We start from the raw sequence: 18,086 nt of genomic DNA on the forward strand, positions 1-18,086 counted from the left end.
GCTTGGATTCCTCCTGGAAAAGTGTCGTTCGCACACAAACATCTTTATGTGAAAACAAGCCCAAATGTTTCTTCAGAATGTGACTTGATTTAATTTACTTCTTTCCTCCATCAGGCTGGTTTAAAACTGAGCACCCCACTGAGCCACACTGGCGTAGAAGCAGATCCGCCTCTAAAAATACCCACGACACACACACACTGACACACACACACACACAATATGCAAAACCATTCCCGAGTGTGTGTTCTTACCTAAGATGGTTAAACAGAGAATTAAACTGACCTTGTTTCTGATTGTTGTTCAAACACAAGCTTGTAAATATTCACCTTTGCAAGTTTATCTGACGCTAATTGAGTCTTTTCCAATTGAAAGTTTGAGGTATGGATAGAATTCTATATCAATATGTTATGGTTAAAATAGTAGGAATAAGTATGATATAGTTTTTTAGTAGATACCTGTACTTTTGAAAGTTAACTGCTCTGCTAAGGCTGGTGCTTTAACAGTGCAGGAAAATAAAACACTAAGGGTTTAAAAAACATTTTCAACTGTAACAGCCCAGGTTTGTTCTGCCAGTATTATTTTGGGCCTTCATTTTTTTCAATTGTTACAGCCATGTTACATTCTGTCAGTATTATCTTGAGGCTATATGTTTTCACCTTTTCAACTGAGTTGCACTCAGTCAGTCAGTATTGTTCCTGGGTGGAATTTTGTCAAGTGTGACGACCAAATTATGTTCCATCAAGTTAAGTCCTGTCAGTATATTGGGGTGACAAAACTTTGTCAATTGTTACAACCTAGGTGTGTTCTGTCAGGATTATTTTAAAGCTATATTTTATCCCTTTTATGACTGAGTTATTCTCTGTCAGTCATATTTTTTGGCTACATTTTGTCAGTTGTAACGTTAGCTTTGACAAAAACCTGTGTACCCACTGTTTATGTGATGACCTTGATCTTCCATTGGGTTATTGTTGTTTTCAAGTTTAATATTTATCCAAAAAACTACTCATGTTGCTGTAGATGCAAGTATTGTTTACTAGACAATACTGTTTGTCTTCAAACTGCTTTTACATTTCTCTGAATATCTTGTCACACCAGAACTACCTGCTAGAGTCGGGTTGAAAGCAGCTGCTTTTTAAGGACAAGCATTTTATTTTAAATGAAACAAAAATATTAAAACAACAATTCAATGTTGTCTCCATCCTGCTGCTAAAACGCCCACTAATGCATTCAAATGTGCCTTTTAGTAAGAAAACTATTTCTAGGTAAAAACGTTTGGAACATTTGTGCTCTTAGAGTTTCTAGTTGTGGAGGTGAGTGAGGAATACTTGATAAGTTCATAAGCTTTCCGAACACATCAGCCGCAACTCTGAGCATTTAACAGCTGATGGTCTTTGTCACCTGATCTCAAAAGGTTTTGTGCAGAGAACAGTCGAGTCAAGTGTTGCTCGAAGGTTCCGACGGAAGGTTGTGCAATGTGTTGCTCGTTTGACGCAATCTCGTCTTCGGTCTCCTTGCTTTACATCAGGGAGACCGGCGTAGAAGATCGGAACATCAATATTTCACAGGATTACGGAACCTTCGGATGAATAATTCAACCTCGGGTCACATTGAATCCCTCAGATTTACTCCGTGAAATAGAAGTAGCCTGAGTAAACCACCTGTAAACCACTGTCCCAATCCTCCAATCTCTCTCTCGCCTTCAGCGGAATAAAGTCTTATTTTCCTTCCACCCTCTGGATTCCACGAGTGCTATTTATGTACAAGTATGATGAATGATCCCCTGAAACACCTCACGCAGTTTATATAAGCACCAGGTCTGAACAGGTAAAGTCTTATGTAAGACCTGTTTATTTCCGAGCCCCAATAAGCAGCCAGACCTACTTAGCTTCTCCGGGAAGAAGAATCTAACTTGAAGATTTTGGTCCATCTGCTGTGAGCTGAAAGGAATTAGCCATTCGGTTGATCCCGCGCTGACTATGACACTTTTGCTTATCTCAATTTGCAGAGTGACATGTGTACACAGATAAAGACGCAAAGACGCGCCACTTGCTTTGTTATCGCACTGGAACACACACAACCAACACTCACTGTTTGGGTTACCGGCTATTTTTGGCCTAATGCCCATTTATATGGTCAGATATCACAACACACACACACACACAAACACACACAAAAGCATGGCAAAGACATGTTCAAAGTATGGCGGCCCTGAGACTGTATTTATTCATGTATTTATTTGAACGTAGAACATGTTTCTGACAGCTACTTAGTATTTTATATTAACTCTAAATATAACTTTCCTAATTCACCTTTCCTTTTTGTTCTTGAGTTTTTCTTGCGCCTCAAAATAATTTTAGTACAGTTTGTATTTATCATATTTAGGAAGAACAACGTTATTTTATATGAGAGTAAAATGAATGGTTTATGAATATTTTATTCGTGTTCATTTTTTTCCTTTTGGTTGTTTTTGGCTTTTTTTTTCGATTGGCTTGCCGTCCCGTTACAACAGTCATATTATATAATGTGGCCCCTGAGGAAATTTAATCACCGACATCTGACCAAATTCTTGGTCCCTTAGCTGAAAAACTCATTTAGATGAAGAATAAAATAAAAACACGACAACGAACCCTAAAGGACACACTGTACGTACAACTGAGGCTTAAGATTAGTTTTTTGTTAAATATGTTTTGCAGTATAACATTTTTTTTATTTATATTTTTATTTTAAAGTCTCATGCAATCATTAAAATACATCTGTCAGTGTTTTCAATATTTATATTTTTTATAAATATTTGTGTTTTCTCACCTCAAAGTGAATTTATTGCAAAATCGTAACATATTTTTATTGCCGAACAGTAACTAAACTTATATAGTTTGGTACTTCAAAGGATTCATGGATCCAGATGGTAATTCAGTGCACTTGGGTTGGACGATAAAAATAAATCTTCTCCCTTTATATGGAACATTTTGTATCACCATACTTACTTCTCTCTCTCTTTATTTAAATTGTTCTACTTAAATTGATCAAATGGTGATGGAAACTATAGAAAATGTGACATTTTTCCATCATACCTACAATATATTTTTTGTCATATTGCCCACAGCTGCACTACAATCAAACAAGAAATCTTTGTTCATCCATTTTTTTGGTGGGTTATTTTGATAAGTTACTAAATATAATATATAAAAGTAGTAGTGGTAGAAGTAAGTTTTGGTCCGACCATATATCAGGGAAAACAACCTTGACTTGAGAAGAATACTTGGATTCTGAATAATACAATAATTCTGAAGAATACACAGATTGTGTTTAGATATTTTAAAGTTTAACAAAGTGAGAAGGTTAAGTCAATAAATGTCCCAAATACACAATAACATTTGGCTTTGTTATTTTTTTTTTAACGTCTCATCATAAAAGGTTTGTTTTTTATCTTTGTTTTTAATCAGTTGGTCATAACTGAATCAAAATTAATTCAGAATTGAAACACTAAATTTGTGTTTAATTCAATTCAATTTTATTGAAAGTGTCTTATCATAACAAAGTTATCTCGGGACACTTTACAGTGAAAGTAAGCCTATAGTGGAGAAAGGGAAAAACAGATCCTAGCAACTCAACAATGAGTAAAGTGTTTAATTCAAGCCTGTTTTCAAATTGAATTTAAGTTGTGGAAATGAGCTGTTTGGCAGAGGTCTGCGCTGTCTTTGTGCTTTTTCTAGTTTCCTAAGGGATGGACTTTTCCAAGATGTCCCCTGTTTTTTTTAATTCTCTTTTTTTTTAAGTCACTTAAACACCCAAAATGTACCTAATATTCAATCCCAGATGGTTTTATTTTGTGTTACCATTTTTTGGCTTCTTTATTTTTCTCTGCTCACGAGTTTAAGACATTGTCAAATGAACACTAATACATTTGCACCTTATCAGAATATTTCTAATTAGTCCCCTCTGTCGTGTGTGTGTGTGTGTGTGTGTGTGTGTGTGTGTGTGTGTGTGTGTGTGTGTGTGTGTGTGTGTGTGTGTGTGTGTGTGTGTGTGTGTGTGTGTGTGTGTGTGTGTGTGTGTGTGTGTGTGTGTGTGTGTGTGTGTGTGTGTGTGTGTGTCCATCAGTATTCAAGGAGCGTTCGCAGCAGAACATTGTCACCAACTAATTTTCCGTCTCTCCCCCGGGATAACTGTCTCAGCATAGAGGAGGAAAATCTACAAACCTCCGACTCACACGTTGTTACTGTATACACACCCCGGGCTACTGCGCTCCCACATCTGTAAACACACTCTCACTTGCCAGGGCAGATCCGTATCTGTGCGATAAATCAGTGGCTCTACGGTGACACTCTTGTTCTCGGCACATCTGTGGCTCGCAGACACACAAGAGAAAGGGCACACTTAAGCGCACAACGCACATCTCCTTTGTCACTGTTGTTGTGATAAATGTGCTCTTAAAAAAAATCTCTCTTTCAGCATCTTTCAAAGGATTTTCCTTGCCGCAGTGTTCGGCGTTCATACCTTCATTTCTCTCGTTTCCCACATAAATCTGCAGGTTTTGCTGCACAAAGTCGATTTTTTTCGTTCCTCAACTCTTCAGGAATGAATCTTGTTGTTGACTAGCGATAATAATTCTCACCGTATTGCTGCAGTCATATTTTTTAAAAACACTCCATTCACCTCAGACTCCCAACATTTATTCTCCACTTCCGAACATCGCTCCGAGCAGCTAATCCTATTTCACGAGCCGCCCGTCTCTGCGAGCGCTTGATCATGTCTGCTTTGGATTTTCATCATGAAGTTCCATCAGTCATCTGCCGCGTTTGTTGGTTGTTGGATTCACTTGTTTATTTAACGTCGCTCGGTCTGGCTGCTTGGCTGCCTTTTTCCTGTACAGCCTGTGTGTGCGTGTGTGTGTGTGTGTGTATGTCCCTGATTGTGTGTTTGCATTTGTGTGCAAGAACTTTCTCTTAATGATGTCAGTTTCAAGGCATCAATATTGTTCTATTATTTCTTGCAGCTGGACATAAACTCCCCAACATTTACCTGCTAGCATGAAGCTAATCTTTTTGAATTTACTGAACAAACACAAACTATTTTTGTTGTTTGTTCAACAATCTCCTCTTTTCTCTCACTATATCCTCCCTCACTCCTCTCCTTATCCATCTGTCTACCCCCCCATCCTTCCTCCCAGCCGGTCAAAGCGGCAGGCCGTCAACAATGAGTCTGGTTCCGCTCGAGGTTTCTGCCTTCTAAAAGGAAGTTTTTCCTCGCTATTGCTCACTGTACAGTGTTTTGTTGAATTGCTCTTTGTTGAATTGCTGGGATCTATTTTTCCTTAATCAACTGTAGTCTTATTTCAACTGTATAGTGTCTTGAGATAACTTTGTTATGATAAGACACTTTAAATAAAATTGAATTGAATTGAATTGAACAATCTCTATCATAGCAGAGTACATTCTAATTGACCTATATATATATTTTTCCACACTGTATTCTCTCATTAGTGTTAAACGGGAAGAAATAAAAAAATCAAAAAAATATTTTTCATTCCCATAGAAGCCCAATTTTTACATGCATAAGAAGTTGAAAGTTAACTAGTACTTGTTTTCACAATAAAATTAGGAAAGTAGGATATTTCAATTCATTTTTCACTTTTTTAAAAGATGCCCTTATTTGGGAATCTATACCCAGTTTCTCAGGTGGTAACTGGGCCTCGGATCAAAGTCTTCATTTGTAAATATTTGTTAAAAAGATAAAAAAAGGACGCCTAAAGATAAGTTAAATAAAAGCATTCATTTGTTACTTTCATTTGGGTGTTTCATTCTATTTAAGTAAATATTACATGGGTACACAGTTTAACCCAGGTACTCCAGTTTCCACATAAGAGTCCAAAATCATACATAGTTTTTTTAAATAAGCGTTAGAAAATTAATAGAAAAATGAATATATTCAATGAAAAATTGTTGAAAGATAACTTTCAAAGGATAGGGCTCTAATAATATACATGAATAGACATTATATTTTCTTACACAATTGGTGGACAAAACAATTTATCAAATATTATTTTTCATAATATGTTTGGTGGACCTTCCCAGCATGCATTGCAATTTTTTTTTCCGATTTCGATCATTGTTTTTATGTCTCAAACTGCTGTTTCAAAGTAATATTTCACATTATTGTTGTTTATTTATATTACATCTATATGTGATTTTTACAGCATTTGTCAGAGTAACACTTGGAATATTTAGCACAATCTTTCACTGCCTCGGTTGTTTGAAAAAAATCAAAAGTAAAACCTAAATAAGATCAGATAAGTTTTCTTTTGTTGGTTTAAGATGTGTAACACAGACAGTTGGTGTGTTAAACATCTGCTCCATGAAATGCTCCACAAATATTAATTTAATGTTGCAATAAACCTATTCATCTAAAGAAGCCTCGTCCATTTCATCCTCAATTCATTTTATGAATCCATCAAAGTATCTTATCGTCGTATCTTATGGTCCTTTTTAAAGTTTGCCCACAGGTCGTGATTGATAGTCGAGCCACTAAGAGGTTTTCCCTCCGTTATCTCTCATGAAATATTCAGTATATTGAAATAACACCACACAGACCAACAGACCCGCCCATTCATCTAAAGAGATAAGTTCTTTTGAAGCTCAGGTACAACAACCTTTGCTTCCTCGCCAGTGTTGTGGATCCAAACCTGAAACAAATGTTTTAAAAATATGTTTCAGACCTGAGGCCGGGGACGGTGTTGGTTCCTCAGGATGATTCATGAACATGAATAAATCAGCAGGAGGAATAAACATGTTTTCATTTATGTATTCGAGTGAGATCTTTAATCATGATAATGATAATAATAACGAACGCTATTATACACATTATTGTTTAACCTGATTGAAGATGCTGGTTCAGTCTAAAAATAAAAATGTGTTAATGGACGTGGTTATGAGAACCTGGATCAGCGTCCTCCTGGTGATTCGCTAACAGAGTGCTCTGAAAAATACAAATAAACTAATTAAAAACGAGCACAATAATACTGCAAGATTAAAAATGCATGATACATTTAAAAAATGACATTAACAGATTAGTTGATTCATAATTTTTACAATAAAAAATAGGCCAATTTAATAACATATACAATACACAATACATCTGCATTCATGGATTTTGAATTAATATGGAATTTCTGATTTGTACACAGAGATAAAAAAAAAAAAAATCCCAGCTGCTTCGGGCCATAGGTTTGGGACACCCTGAACAGGAGGACGGATCACAGGGAACATTAAAAAAAAGACAGGAAGTAAAATAAACTAAATTCATGCATCATGTATATAATTATTGTTATTTTTTTATTGTTTTGTATGAGAAGACGGTGTCATTTAAAGGAAAATATAAAGTAACAGAAATTAAATTGTTCGTCATATTTAAACATAAACCAATAAGCAATGAATTTGAAAGGCTGATTTGTTGAACTTAATTATGGACAAATGGGGCATTAGTGTAAAATAAAAACAGTATATTCGATTGTTAAATCGTGTTTTGATCTAAGACTTTTTTGCCATTATTTGAATTTATTTTCTACTGTTTATCTGTGCTGGAGTCACAGGTGCAGCAACTCAAGTCAATTTCCCATTTCACTCTCACATGGAAAGAACCTCTACCTCATGTTTGAGGGGAGAATACAGATGCACTGTTGTCCTAATCTGTCCAGCGTCGGTCTTCTCAAAGCCCATCCTGGTGGTCTTGTATGGAAGTAGATCAGTGCAATTAGATTATTGAATAGGTGATGTTTTTTAAATATTGGTTTTATTTATATTGATTGAACTGGTTTGACTTTAAAAAACTTTTTTTTTTTCTAAATTTGAGTTTTTACACATAGAGTTTGATATTTGAATTCCATTAATTAATTTTCTTTTTTTTTATTAACATTGTTTTCATTTGTAGCCTTTTAAGTTCAATATTAAAAAAAACAATGTATTTTAAATTCAATATATAATAAAGATATAGCACTGCCACCAGACAATACCAAAAGATTACTGAGCTCAACTTTCAGCCAATCACGCGACGCTATTACGATCAGGTGACAACGTAGAAGCACTGGCTCGTCAATTGAGGCATCTTCCTAAAACTGTGTCTTCGTTTCGATGTGTGTAGCCTCAAAAACATTACATTACATTTGTGGTTCTGATATCAAATGATTTACGCTTGAACGCTGAAAATTAATAGCATTTTATATTGAATTTAAATCAAATCAAAATAAAACTGAATTCAAACATCCAGGAATTAAAAAATTCTTAATCTAGAACATTTAATTTATAAATATTGAAATTAAAATATTAAAATCTATGTGTAAAAACAAAAGACTATTCATAAAATAAATATTTGAATTCAACAAATTCAGCCAATATTCAGATTTTAAAAAATTGAAATGTTAAATTTAATGATTCAATATTTTGATTGCACTTCTTCCATAGTCTTGAATTATAATAGTTCTAATCACATCATGAGTTAATGTTCAACTTCCTCTGTGTCTCTGCTCAGTGGTGGGACGTGGAGAGCGGAGAAGCTCTGCAGACCTTCTTCACCAAAGGATGCGCTCTCAAGAAGGTCCACGTGTCGGACGACTTCTCCACGTTCGTGACCATCGACAACATCGGGATCCTCTACGTCCTCAGGAGGGTGGAGTGACGACCCGACGCCACTTTATGAAATGAATGCACTGTGAAAGAACTTACACCAGCATCGTGTTACAATCAGATCTCTAGGAAGTGCCTCTGATTGGCTGTTGATCTACCTTCCAAACATCATCCTTCAGATGAAATGAAAGACAATCTTGCTGAAAACTACCAGTGTTTGGTGGATTTTAAACACTTTGTTAATGCGGTAAGTGAGATAATTTGTTCTTAGATCTAGAATTCTTCACCAAAGGCACTAAAAAAAATACCGTGGGCATGTGGAGTGAATACAGGAGACATTTGTGTGTTCCTTCAAAGCAAAACAAAAATAATGTACTATTGAGGAGGAATAATCCTCCGTAGTGATGAACAAAAGTGATGGATAATCAATTTATATCTTTCTGTTTACTCTGTCGTGTCCTCAGAACACATCTAATCTGTTCTGACGCCACGAAAATGGTTTACTTCAGAAAGTAAACCTAGATTTAGGGTTGAATACTGAGACCTACGTCAGACTTTTTCCTCTTTTAAACACTCCATCATTTTAGTGGAGAATCTAAACGTCTGTGCACTGAGCCTGCCTTCCATCAGCACTTTTCTGTGAGATTATGTTTGTGCCTCGCTCCAGTTTACTATCTGTTCATCCAGCTGATGGGACTTAATTCATATTTTATAAATAGGTGCTGTTGTTGTTTCAAAGATATTTGTGTTCCTCTGATTGGTGCTCGCTTGTCACATGACTCGATTACAATGTCTTACTCAGGATGTTTGAGACCTTAGTGTGCTTTGTGAAAGAAAATACTTCAAAAATAAAATTATTATGCTGGATTTTCTGCATCTTGTCTCATGTTTTTATACCTTTTTTGTATCTTTTGATTATAATGTTTGCTTGAAACATGTTGATTGGAACCGTCAACACTTTTTTGTTTTCCTAAAGATCCTCTTATCCATTGTTGGGCAATTAATGATTCTCAGGATAGTGATGTTGTTATGAAGCTTCATGAAGCAGTGTCATTTTTTCAGTCCACTAGATGGCACTCTCCGCACTACTTTAATTTGTTTTGAACAACTGTTCTAATGAAACATTTTTAAACTGATGGCGCCACCTACTGACCTCTAAACAACATGACACTGTTTCATGAAGCTTTATCAGACCATCACTACCTCAGGGGCCACTTTTTATACTTAGGCTGTTGTGAGGGGCCGTCAATAAAAAATAAAGGGGGGGAAAAAGCATAAAATGAAATCATAAAATCAAGCTAAATATTGTAAAATTATCATTTTATTGTATTTAATAAAAAAAATATATATATATATATCTTATTATAGCATATAGAAGCACTTATTTTCCCAATATTTTTTATTGTCACTCAAATCTATTTGAGGGCCAAAAAACAAACCTTGTTATAAGTATTGAATAATGTTAATAAATAAAAATGGTGACGAGGGCCACATAATCTAATCGCATCACAATATTTACCTTTTAGGTTGTTTGTCACAGCATTTGTTTTCTTATTCACCACTTGTTTCATCCACAGAACAGGAGTGTTTTCAGCAGATTGCGAGCCATGAAATGAACAGTTTTATGAGTGAAAGCAGAGAAAGAGAATCCATATTTGTGCAACAACGGACAGTAAAGGAATAAATATCATCACATCAATTGATGTTGGTGTGATTGTGTGGTAAAGTCGAAACAAATACACTTTTCTTTTAAAGCCAAAAATGACCTAAATTCAAAGTGAAACCACACAAAATATAAATGAAAAATGGTATCAAATACATGGAGACTTCTGCTTTAGAAAGTATTTTCCATGCTATTGCTTCAAAATCTGATGAAAAAAAGGGAATGAAGTGGTTATAGATAGATATCCGTACACATAAGACATCACGAATCAATATCTTGTCTGGTGAAGCGCAGCAGGAGCTGTGATCATCTCTGTGGGACTGAACCTTAAATCATATCTCTGAGCCGCAGATCAATGAAAAGCCAAAGCAGAACCTTATTTTACAGCAATAAGAGCCGATAATTGAGAAAGTTAACCCTCAGAGTGACCTCCATCCCAGATAATCGATGGACACCATGTGCAGGATCCAATTTCACGTATAGATTCCAGACATGCAGATGGATTTTTTTTCCCCTATAATTATGTCTCTGACAGTCAATAGAAACTTTTTTTCACGTGTTTTGGCAAAAATAGAAGAATCTGCAATCTCAGCGCAATTGACTGCCGTTATAAGTAAAGCAAATCTTAATCGTTTAATTTCCTAATTAAATTAAATAAAAGATAAAATGGTTGGGTTGGGTGTAAGACGGGCACCTTTTTTTTTTCTTTTTAACGTTATATTTTCTTCAGATTGGACTTGCAATCATGTCTTTGTACAGTGGTCCGTCAGCCTGCTTTCCATTTCTTAGAAAGTAGCAAAAGAACATTTAAAAAAGATTTTGACAATCTTGTCTCATTGGAGTAAATTAGTCATACTTTGAGGTGAAAATCAGATTTAAACTCCGACCTAACAGTTTAACAGTCTATCCCAGTTTCTCCGGGTTTGGGGTGGGGGACACCCTGGACAGGACACCAGTCCGTCTCAGGGCACACAAAGACAGACAACCATTCACACACAAACACTGATTCCTTCAGAAAATTTCCCTAAGTACCCAATCAACCTCTGTATGTTTTTGTCATCCCTCTGTGGGAGAAAACCCAAGAAACATGGGAAGAACATACAAACTCCACACAGAAAAAATAAATAAATTGATGGTATATTGCGTTAGCTTTCCAGGACATAAATATTACTTGGCAAAAAAACGCATACAGGAAGTAGCCTTTGAGTTTGTTCTGCTCTGGATCATCTTCACCAAGATTGGCATCTAGTTTATATTTGTATCACATAATAAGCACTGGTTTAACAAAATATTATCAGTCCAAAAAAAGTATCTCTTCAACCAAGCAATAACCTCTCGACAAGCAGTGATGAAGCTTCATGAAGCAGTGTCATTATATTCAGAGTCCACTAGATGGCGGTCTCTGCACTATTTTCCTTAGTTTTGAACAACTGTTCTAATGAAACATCACATCATTTTCAAACTGATGGCTCCACCTACTGACCTCTAAACAACATGACACTGCTTCATGAAGCTTCATCTGGACCATCAGAACAGGTTGGCACGACACGCGTGATCTACATAAAGAACGTTTGTTTCAATCATGTTCAAACACCAACACGGCGAGAGAACCAGAGTTAAGAGTGTGTTCACGCTAACGTACGCCCTCATCCTCAACGTCTCCATCGACGTCCCGGCTCTGATTGATGGTCGGGCTGGAGGACGCTCTGATCTCCGTGATGACTGATGGAGTGAGATGATTTACGCTTCAGCTTCGCTCCATCCTCACATCCATCAGGCGACTGGAGCCCGAGATCAACTGTTTAAGGAGCCGTTTGAGGGAATATGAGTCAGCGATGGAGAGCAGGGGGCTCGTGACGGAGGGGGAAGGGGGGTCTTTTGAGGAGGATGTCGGCTTGAAACATGTTGATGAGGAACGTCAACACACTTTTATCGTCTTCCTAATTATACTCCAATCCAGCGAAGGGCAATTCCATTCCCGCAGGGGCCACATTTTATACCGAGGGGCCGTTAAGCAAAAATAAAGGAGCGAAAAAATACAAAATCAAGTCATAAAATCAAGATAAATATGCTAAAATTGTCGTTTTATTACACTTTATATAACTTTTATTTATTTTATTATATCATATAAAAGCAAATCTCTTCCTCATACTTGTTATATTCACTAAAATCTTTTTGAGGACAAAGAAAAATTGAAAAAATTAAAAAAGAGGAGGGAAAAAGTATTTAAAAAACAACCATATATTTATATTTAGTGACGAGTATTGAATACAAAATGAAATAGTTATATTATATTATAGTTAAATTATTATTAAGCTGTCGTTTTCGTGGCAGCAGAAAGATTCTGCTCTTAACCTTAATTCTGTTCACTCCAGTTCAATTGATCTTCTTTTTAAAAAGTCATTAAAAAGTTTCTACACAAAGAGCAGAAGTCGTCATCCACCGGCCTCATTGTTTACCCTACAGTCTACAGCCAGAGAGTTTGGATCAAAGATGAGGGAATAATGGCTGAATTTAAAAACATGACTGAAGTGACAGAGAAGTGGATCATCGGCCGAAGAATTGAAAATGAAAGTCGCTGAGGATGCGTGTTGGATTAACAGCTCTTGTGCTTTAGCCGGCAAGAAACTCCCGAAGAAAAATGAATCCCTGTTTCAGAGGAGAATGAACTCGAGGACGTTAGTGAATCATGTAAAAAAGGTGAAGGATTAGTAAGAAATGAATGTGACATTTCTCCTGAAACTTCAATCATTTTCTTGTTGGGATTATTTTCAAAGTAATCTGTTACTTTTTAGAGTTATAGACAAACATGTTTGTTCATTTTAATGTAGCGACTGGAGCTCAGTTGTCGTTCTTCATCTTCGTCCAAAAAGACATCCAAATACCTCCATACTGCTCGTCTGTAATGTTCATCTTGTATTGAAGCCTCGACATTGGGAATTGTTCTGAAAAAAAAACCTTCCAGTGTAGACAGTAAATAGGAAGCTCTGGTGGTATTTACCCGGAGTGTTTCCTGTCTGTGTAGCATGTTAACCTTTTAGCTAACATTCTAGAAAGGATCTTAAAATAGAGACTTGTTTCGTTTTTTCCCGAACAATTCCTAGTCGAGGCTTCAATACAAGGTGGACGTTACAGACGAGCAGTTTGGAGGTATTTGGACGTTTTTAAGTTTGTCTTTTTGGGCAACGATGGAGACGAACATCATCCACACTACTTTAATTATAATTGTACCATTTAAATAACTAATCCTAAAAGTATGTAGGTTTCATTTGACCTTTTCAAATGATATTTTCTTTCAACAGTGATGGTGTCGAGGCCTTTATAGAAGTCAGTCTCACAACTAAGTCACGTTATTTTTGTTGAAAAGACCTCAAACACCAAAGAGGATTTTCCATCAGAGGTTTTTAGCAATCGAACCATGTGACGGCCGTTCTAGATTCTCACACTCCCCGAGATCCACTTCATCGCTGGTGAAGACGACAGCCTGGATAAGATGAAGTTCTTGAACTTCTTAAGCTAATCTTCGGGATCTTTTCCTTCTGATGTGTTCGCCTGAGGGAATAATATCATGAGAGTCCGACCTCTTTTTTGTCTTTCTCCTTCTTTCTAATTCTATTTTGCAAAGGCTTCTCGTCGAAAAGCTAATGGCTAAATGTTTGAAAAAAACAAAACAAAATAAACATACAACATAAACAATTGAGGTTAAATGTTGTGTTTCCTTTTATAAATAAAGGAAAATAACAGATGTTTCTATTTAAGATGTGGATAAATCATTATGACAGAGTTAAACAGTAAAATCTGATTCAGGTTTTATCCCCTTTTAATGTTGAAAAATAAACAACCTCTTTTTTATATTTATTTAGGACCTGGTTGTACAACTATGAGTATATTTTAATAAATACTGTATTATGTGTGATACATTCACTGACAAAAACGTGGAAAATATTTGTATCACATAATAAGCACTGGTTCAACAAATTATTATCAGTCCAAAAAAAAGCTCATATTTGTTTTCAATAAAGTTTTCTTGTCTGTTTTTTTGTTTATTTTAATTGAGGTACACTGGTCCTTCTTCACTTATTTTACTTGAACCTCTCATGGTCATTTATTCTTTAATGTTTGTCAACTAACCAATTAAACCAAAACACTTTCATAAAAGATAATGATTTTGACCCATTGCGAATGAAACTCGACCTTTACTTTTAAGTCCAGAATGTGAGGTTTTTACCGCAAGGTTAGCAGCAATCTAAGTAGCTAACTAGCTAGCTTATATCCCTGGAATCGTCTTCACTAGACATGTCTGATGATTCTAATACTAAAATCAATTCATCTTTAAAATGTTATACTTGTCATGTTCTGTCATTTGTATTCCCTTTCGTTTCATGTCCTGGTTTCTATTTTGAAATCCTGAGCTGTGTCTGAAATCGCATACTTGCGTACTTAAACGTAGTATTTTTAGTGCATAAGTGCGTCGCAATTCTAAGTATGCCAAATGCAAATGCCGTGTGCACTTACTAAAACGCCCACAAAACTGAGTATGGATCAATGGACACTTTCTACCATAAACGGCTCCATCTTAGTGACGTTGTAAACAAAAGGTACGTCTCATATATATATATATATATTCGTATACTTACAGGTGCATTTTCGTATACTTACAGGTGCATTTTCAGCCAGCAGTAGCAGGATGAGACTACTTCGGTGCTGATACCAGCGTAAATATCTCACGAATATTTAGTTTCTCATATTTCTTGATTAAAAATTGCAAAACGTGCTGCCAGCAGTTGATGTTGCAACCATCCTTAAATAGAAGTAGAGCAATAAGTTCTCGCGTCATTTCCGCTTAGTGCGTAGCGGCAGTGTTTGATTTGAGACATACTATCAGTGGATCATTTGTGCACTGGCCAAGTACGTGCACTTGTCTTAAAATGTACTATAAACCAGTGCACTCAGAGAAGTGCGCAATTTGGGAAGTAGCCCCGTCTCACCTGATTTCTGTTCTTCTTGATTGTTGTTTAAAACCTGTCACTCTCCGTCCTACTGTTAAACTTCTGTAGTACGTGTTTTGTATTTTTTTCTAATTTGAGTTTCTTGTTTTGATTGTTTAAGTGCTTTGTGACCCTGGTTTGGAAAAGCGCTCTACAAATATAATTTACTTACTAACTTACTATTTACTACTCAACAAATTAGTAGTGTACTGTAACTGTAGTTTGTCCAGTGCCAGTGTTGATGGACTTTATTATTATTTATTATGATCCAAACCTTCTGATGGTTTTGGTTCTTATTTGTTAAGACCACAGCAATTTAAATCATTAAAAATAATTAAAATTAAATTGCTAAATGCATCAATTACGGTATAAACCTTACAAATCGGAAACTTTATGAACAGTTACTGATTGTGTGACCTAACAAATTAATTTTCTAGACATGATTTAAAAACAGAAAAATATCACATATTTTATTTGGTCTAACTCTTCATTTCAGTTGCTGCTACTCATTTGATTTTCCGATGTTTTGCTGACTCTTGCATCTGCTGGAAGCCGATTATTGAGCCGGTCTGTTGACTCTTATCGCTCAATCATTTCCTCTTCCATCATTAGCCAGCAGATGCACGTCCTCTTCCTCAGCCTGTATTACGCCAGAACCAGAACCTTACGGCATCACTTCCTCGGGGGTTACAGTAAAATCCCAGCTCTGCTTCTCCTAGATAAGCCAAGATGCTCACGTTGAATCTGTTTTTCTACCCAGAAAAAAAGGATTTGTTGCGAATGAGAAAACGCAGGCCACCAGAAGTTCACCATCATTTCTAGAAATGCATTTAAAAAAAAAGGCTTTTAAGGTCGAGGAGAGTCAACATTGTCAGTGTTATTGCATGTGGAGTGAACTCTGATCAGATTATCATCCCAAGATGGTTTTCCTGATGTTTGTCAACATGTTTGTTCTTCAAGGAGATGCACTTTGGATAAGTCGTGGCCTTTGTGTTCTTTGTTTTTTTTGATGAAAAGAGGTTCTCCGTGTGAAGGATGGAAACATCTGTGGGCAGAGATGAAGAGGTTTCCTAGGATTTTCATGCTCTTTGATGAAAGTAAAATGTATAGTAACATAGTTTTCATCAAATGTATGTTGTTTGTAGTGTTTTGCTGCAACATTTATCAGAAAACAGTATTATATTTGTGTGACAGTCAAACATACTCATCGTCAGAAGATATTTTGTGCATATAATTATATAAATTATGTAAATATTATTATAAATTCCAGTTGCATCGCTTATAGTAAGTCTCAATTTTTAGGATTAGAGCCCACAATTCTTTCCAAAAATTACCACATTCGAAAGGCAAAGTGTTCGATATACATATTGACTTTGATGTTGTATTACCTCTGCCAAGGAGAGTAGCTTTTTATCCCCTGTGTTTATGTCCGTCTGTCATCCAAGTGTCGGATAAAGTAGATTTAAAAATGTCAGACAATGTTCAAAAAGAGACAAGTATCTCGGCGAACGAGAGGTTACGAAAGCGGACTCTATTATGACGTAATGATGTGCTTCAGTCCTTCCACCCTGAGGCTTCACTAATCACAGCAGAGTTGGTGTGGTTATGGTTAAACAAGATTTAATCTTCAGAAAAACAAAGTAGTTTTATTGGGCGGGGCTTAAGCACATTTTCTAATGTAAGTATTTTTCATCACACAAGGGGCCAAAATATTTGGTCAGTTCTGGTCCATGGCCGAAATCTATACTAGCTAAGGTATAGGTATATAAGGTATTTTAACCATGTTAAAAGTTAGTGCTCAAACTCTATATATTTCTATTTCTATAATCTCTGTTCCAAATTTTATCCTAAATCTTTGTTCGGTCACCACTGGAACATAAAAATGAATCCACCGCGATTTATTTTGAGACAACAATCCAACAGGCCACATAAAATACCTCGGCGGCCCTGTTTTGGCCCCCCGAACTTGAGTTTTTGAGCCAGTTTTGGGTTGTAAGACGGTGTTCCAGTTTGCTCAACTCTGGCAAGTTTGTTTGAACATTAAAGAGCATGTGACAGAAGGATGTTGTGAGGCAGCACTTAGCAGTAAAACATTGTTGTCCGAGATAATTAGTGGTGCTCGGTTCAGACAGATCTGGAGCAGAATGACTGCAGCTGGTGGATGACGCGCGAGCTTGTGGTCTGTTACGCCTCAGGACGCTGCATCATCTTTGTGCCGCACTGAAAAAAATATCTGTTTTAACTATACTAAACTCAATATTTATTCAGAAATAAAATCATATTTGAAAAGAAAACAAAATAAATCAAAGAGAAAATTAAATCTGCTGAGTTACGCTGCTTTAATTCCTCCGTAAATAAGGATGAATGAGTATTTTTGTCAGCCGGTCGCAGAGATAATTGCTGTAGCTTGAGCGAGTTATTTAGCTAGTTGTCGAGTCATGTGATTTGACCGTTTATGACAACAGATGGCTTAATAACTCTAATGAGCTCCTCTGCCTTGAAGCAACTGCTCGTGTGAACAACGCTCTTTAAATAGAATCTGTTCAGATGCTATGTTTTCTTCTTTTTTTTCTAAGCATAGAGTTTGATCCACTCTGGCACATGAAAATTGTTTTTATCCTATGTCGCCCTCGGGACTCGAGTCCTACATGGTCGATCGCTGATGAAATCTGCATAAAATCTGCCTTCATGGAGAGAAACTAGGATTATAATCCGCATGTTAAAGTCATGTCGAATAAAATATATCTCACAATTATAATAGTATCTACAGCTGTAATGACTCACAATTTATTTAACTTGAATCAGAATATTTGATTT

General features: G+C 36.1%; 1 protein-coding gene across 2 annotated transcripts in view; it reads left to right on the plus strand.

Moving 5' to 3' along the window:
* apaf1 (apoptotic peptidase activating factor 1) overlaps positions 1-9,485 on the plus strand; it is a 46,964-nt gene extending 37,479 nt beyond the window's left edge. For both annotated transcript variants that reach the window (XM_087787321.1, XM_087787320.1), the window contains one exon: positions 8,524-9,485. In XM_087787321.1, coding sequence (XP_087643447.1) covers positions 8,524-8,670 — 147 coding nt within the window. In that variant the 3' untranslated portion in view covers positions 8,671-9,485. The remainder of the gene's footprint in view (positions 1-8,523) is intronic.
* The last annotated feature ends 8,601 nt before the right edge of the window (positions 9,486-18,086 follow it).

The sequence above is a fragment of the Callionymus lyra genome, chromosome 3, assembly GCF_982586985.1.
Source record: "Callionymus lyra chromosome 3, fCalLyr1.hap1.1, whole genome shotgun sequence".
In the NCBI taxonomy this organism is placed as follows: Eukaryota; Metazoa; Chordata; class Actinopteri; order Syngnathiformes; family Callionymidae; genus Callionymus; species Callionymus lyra.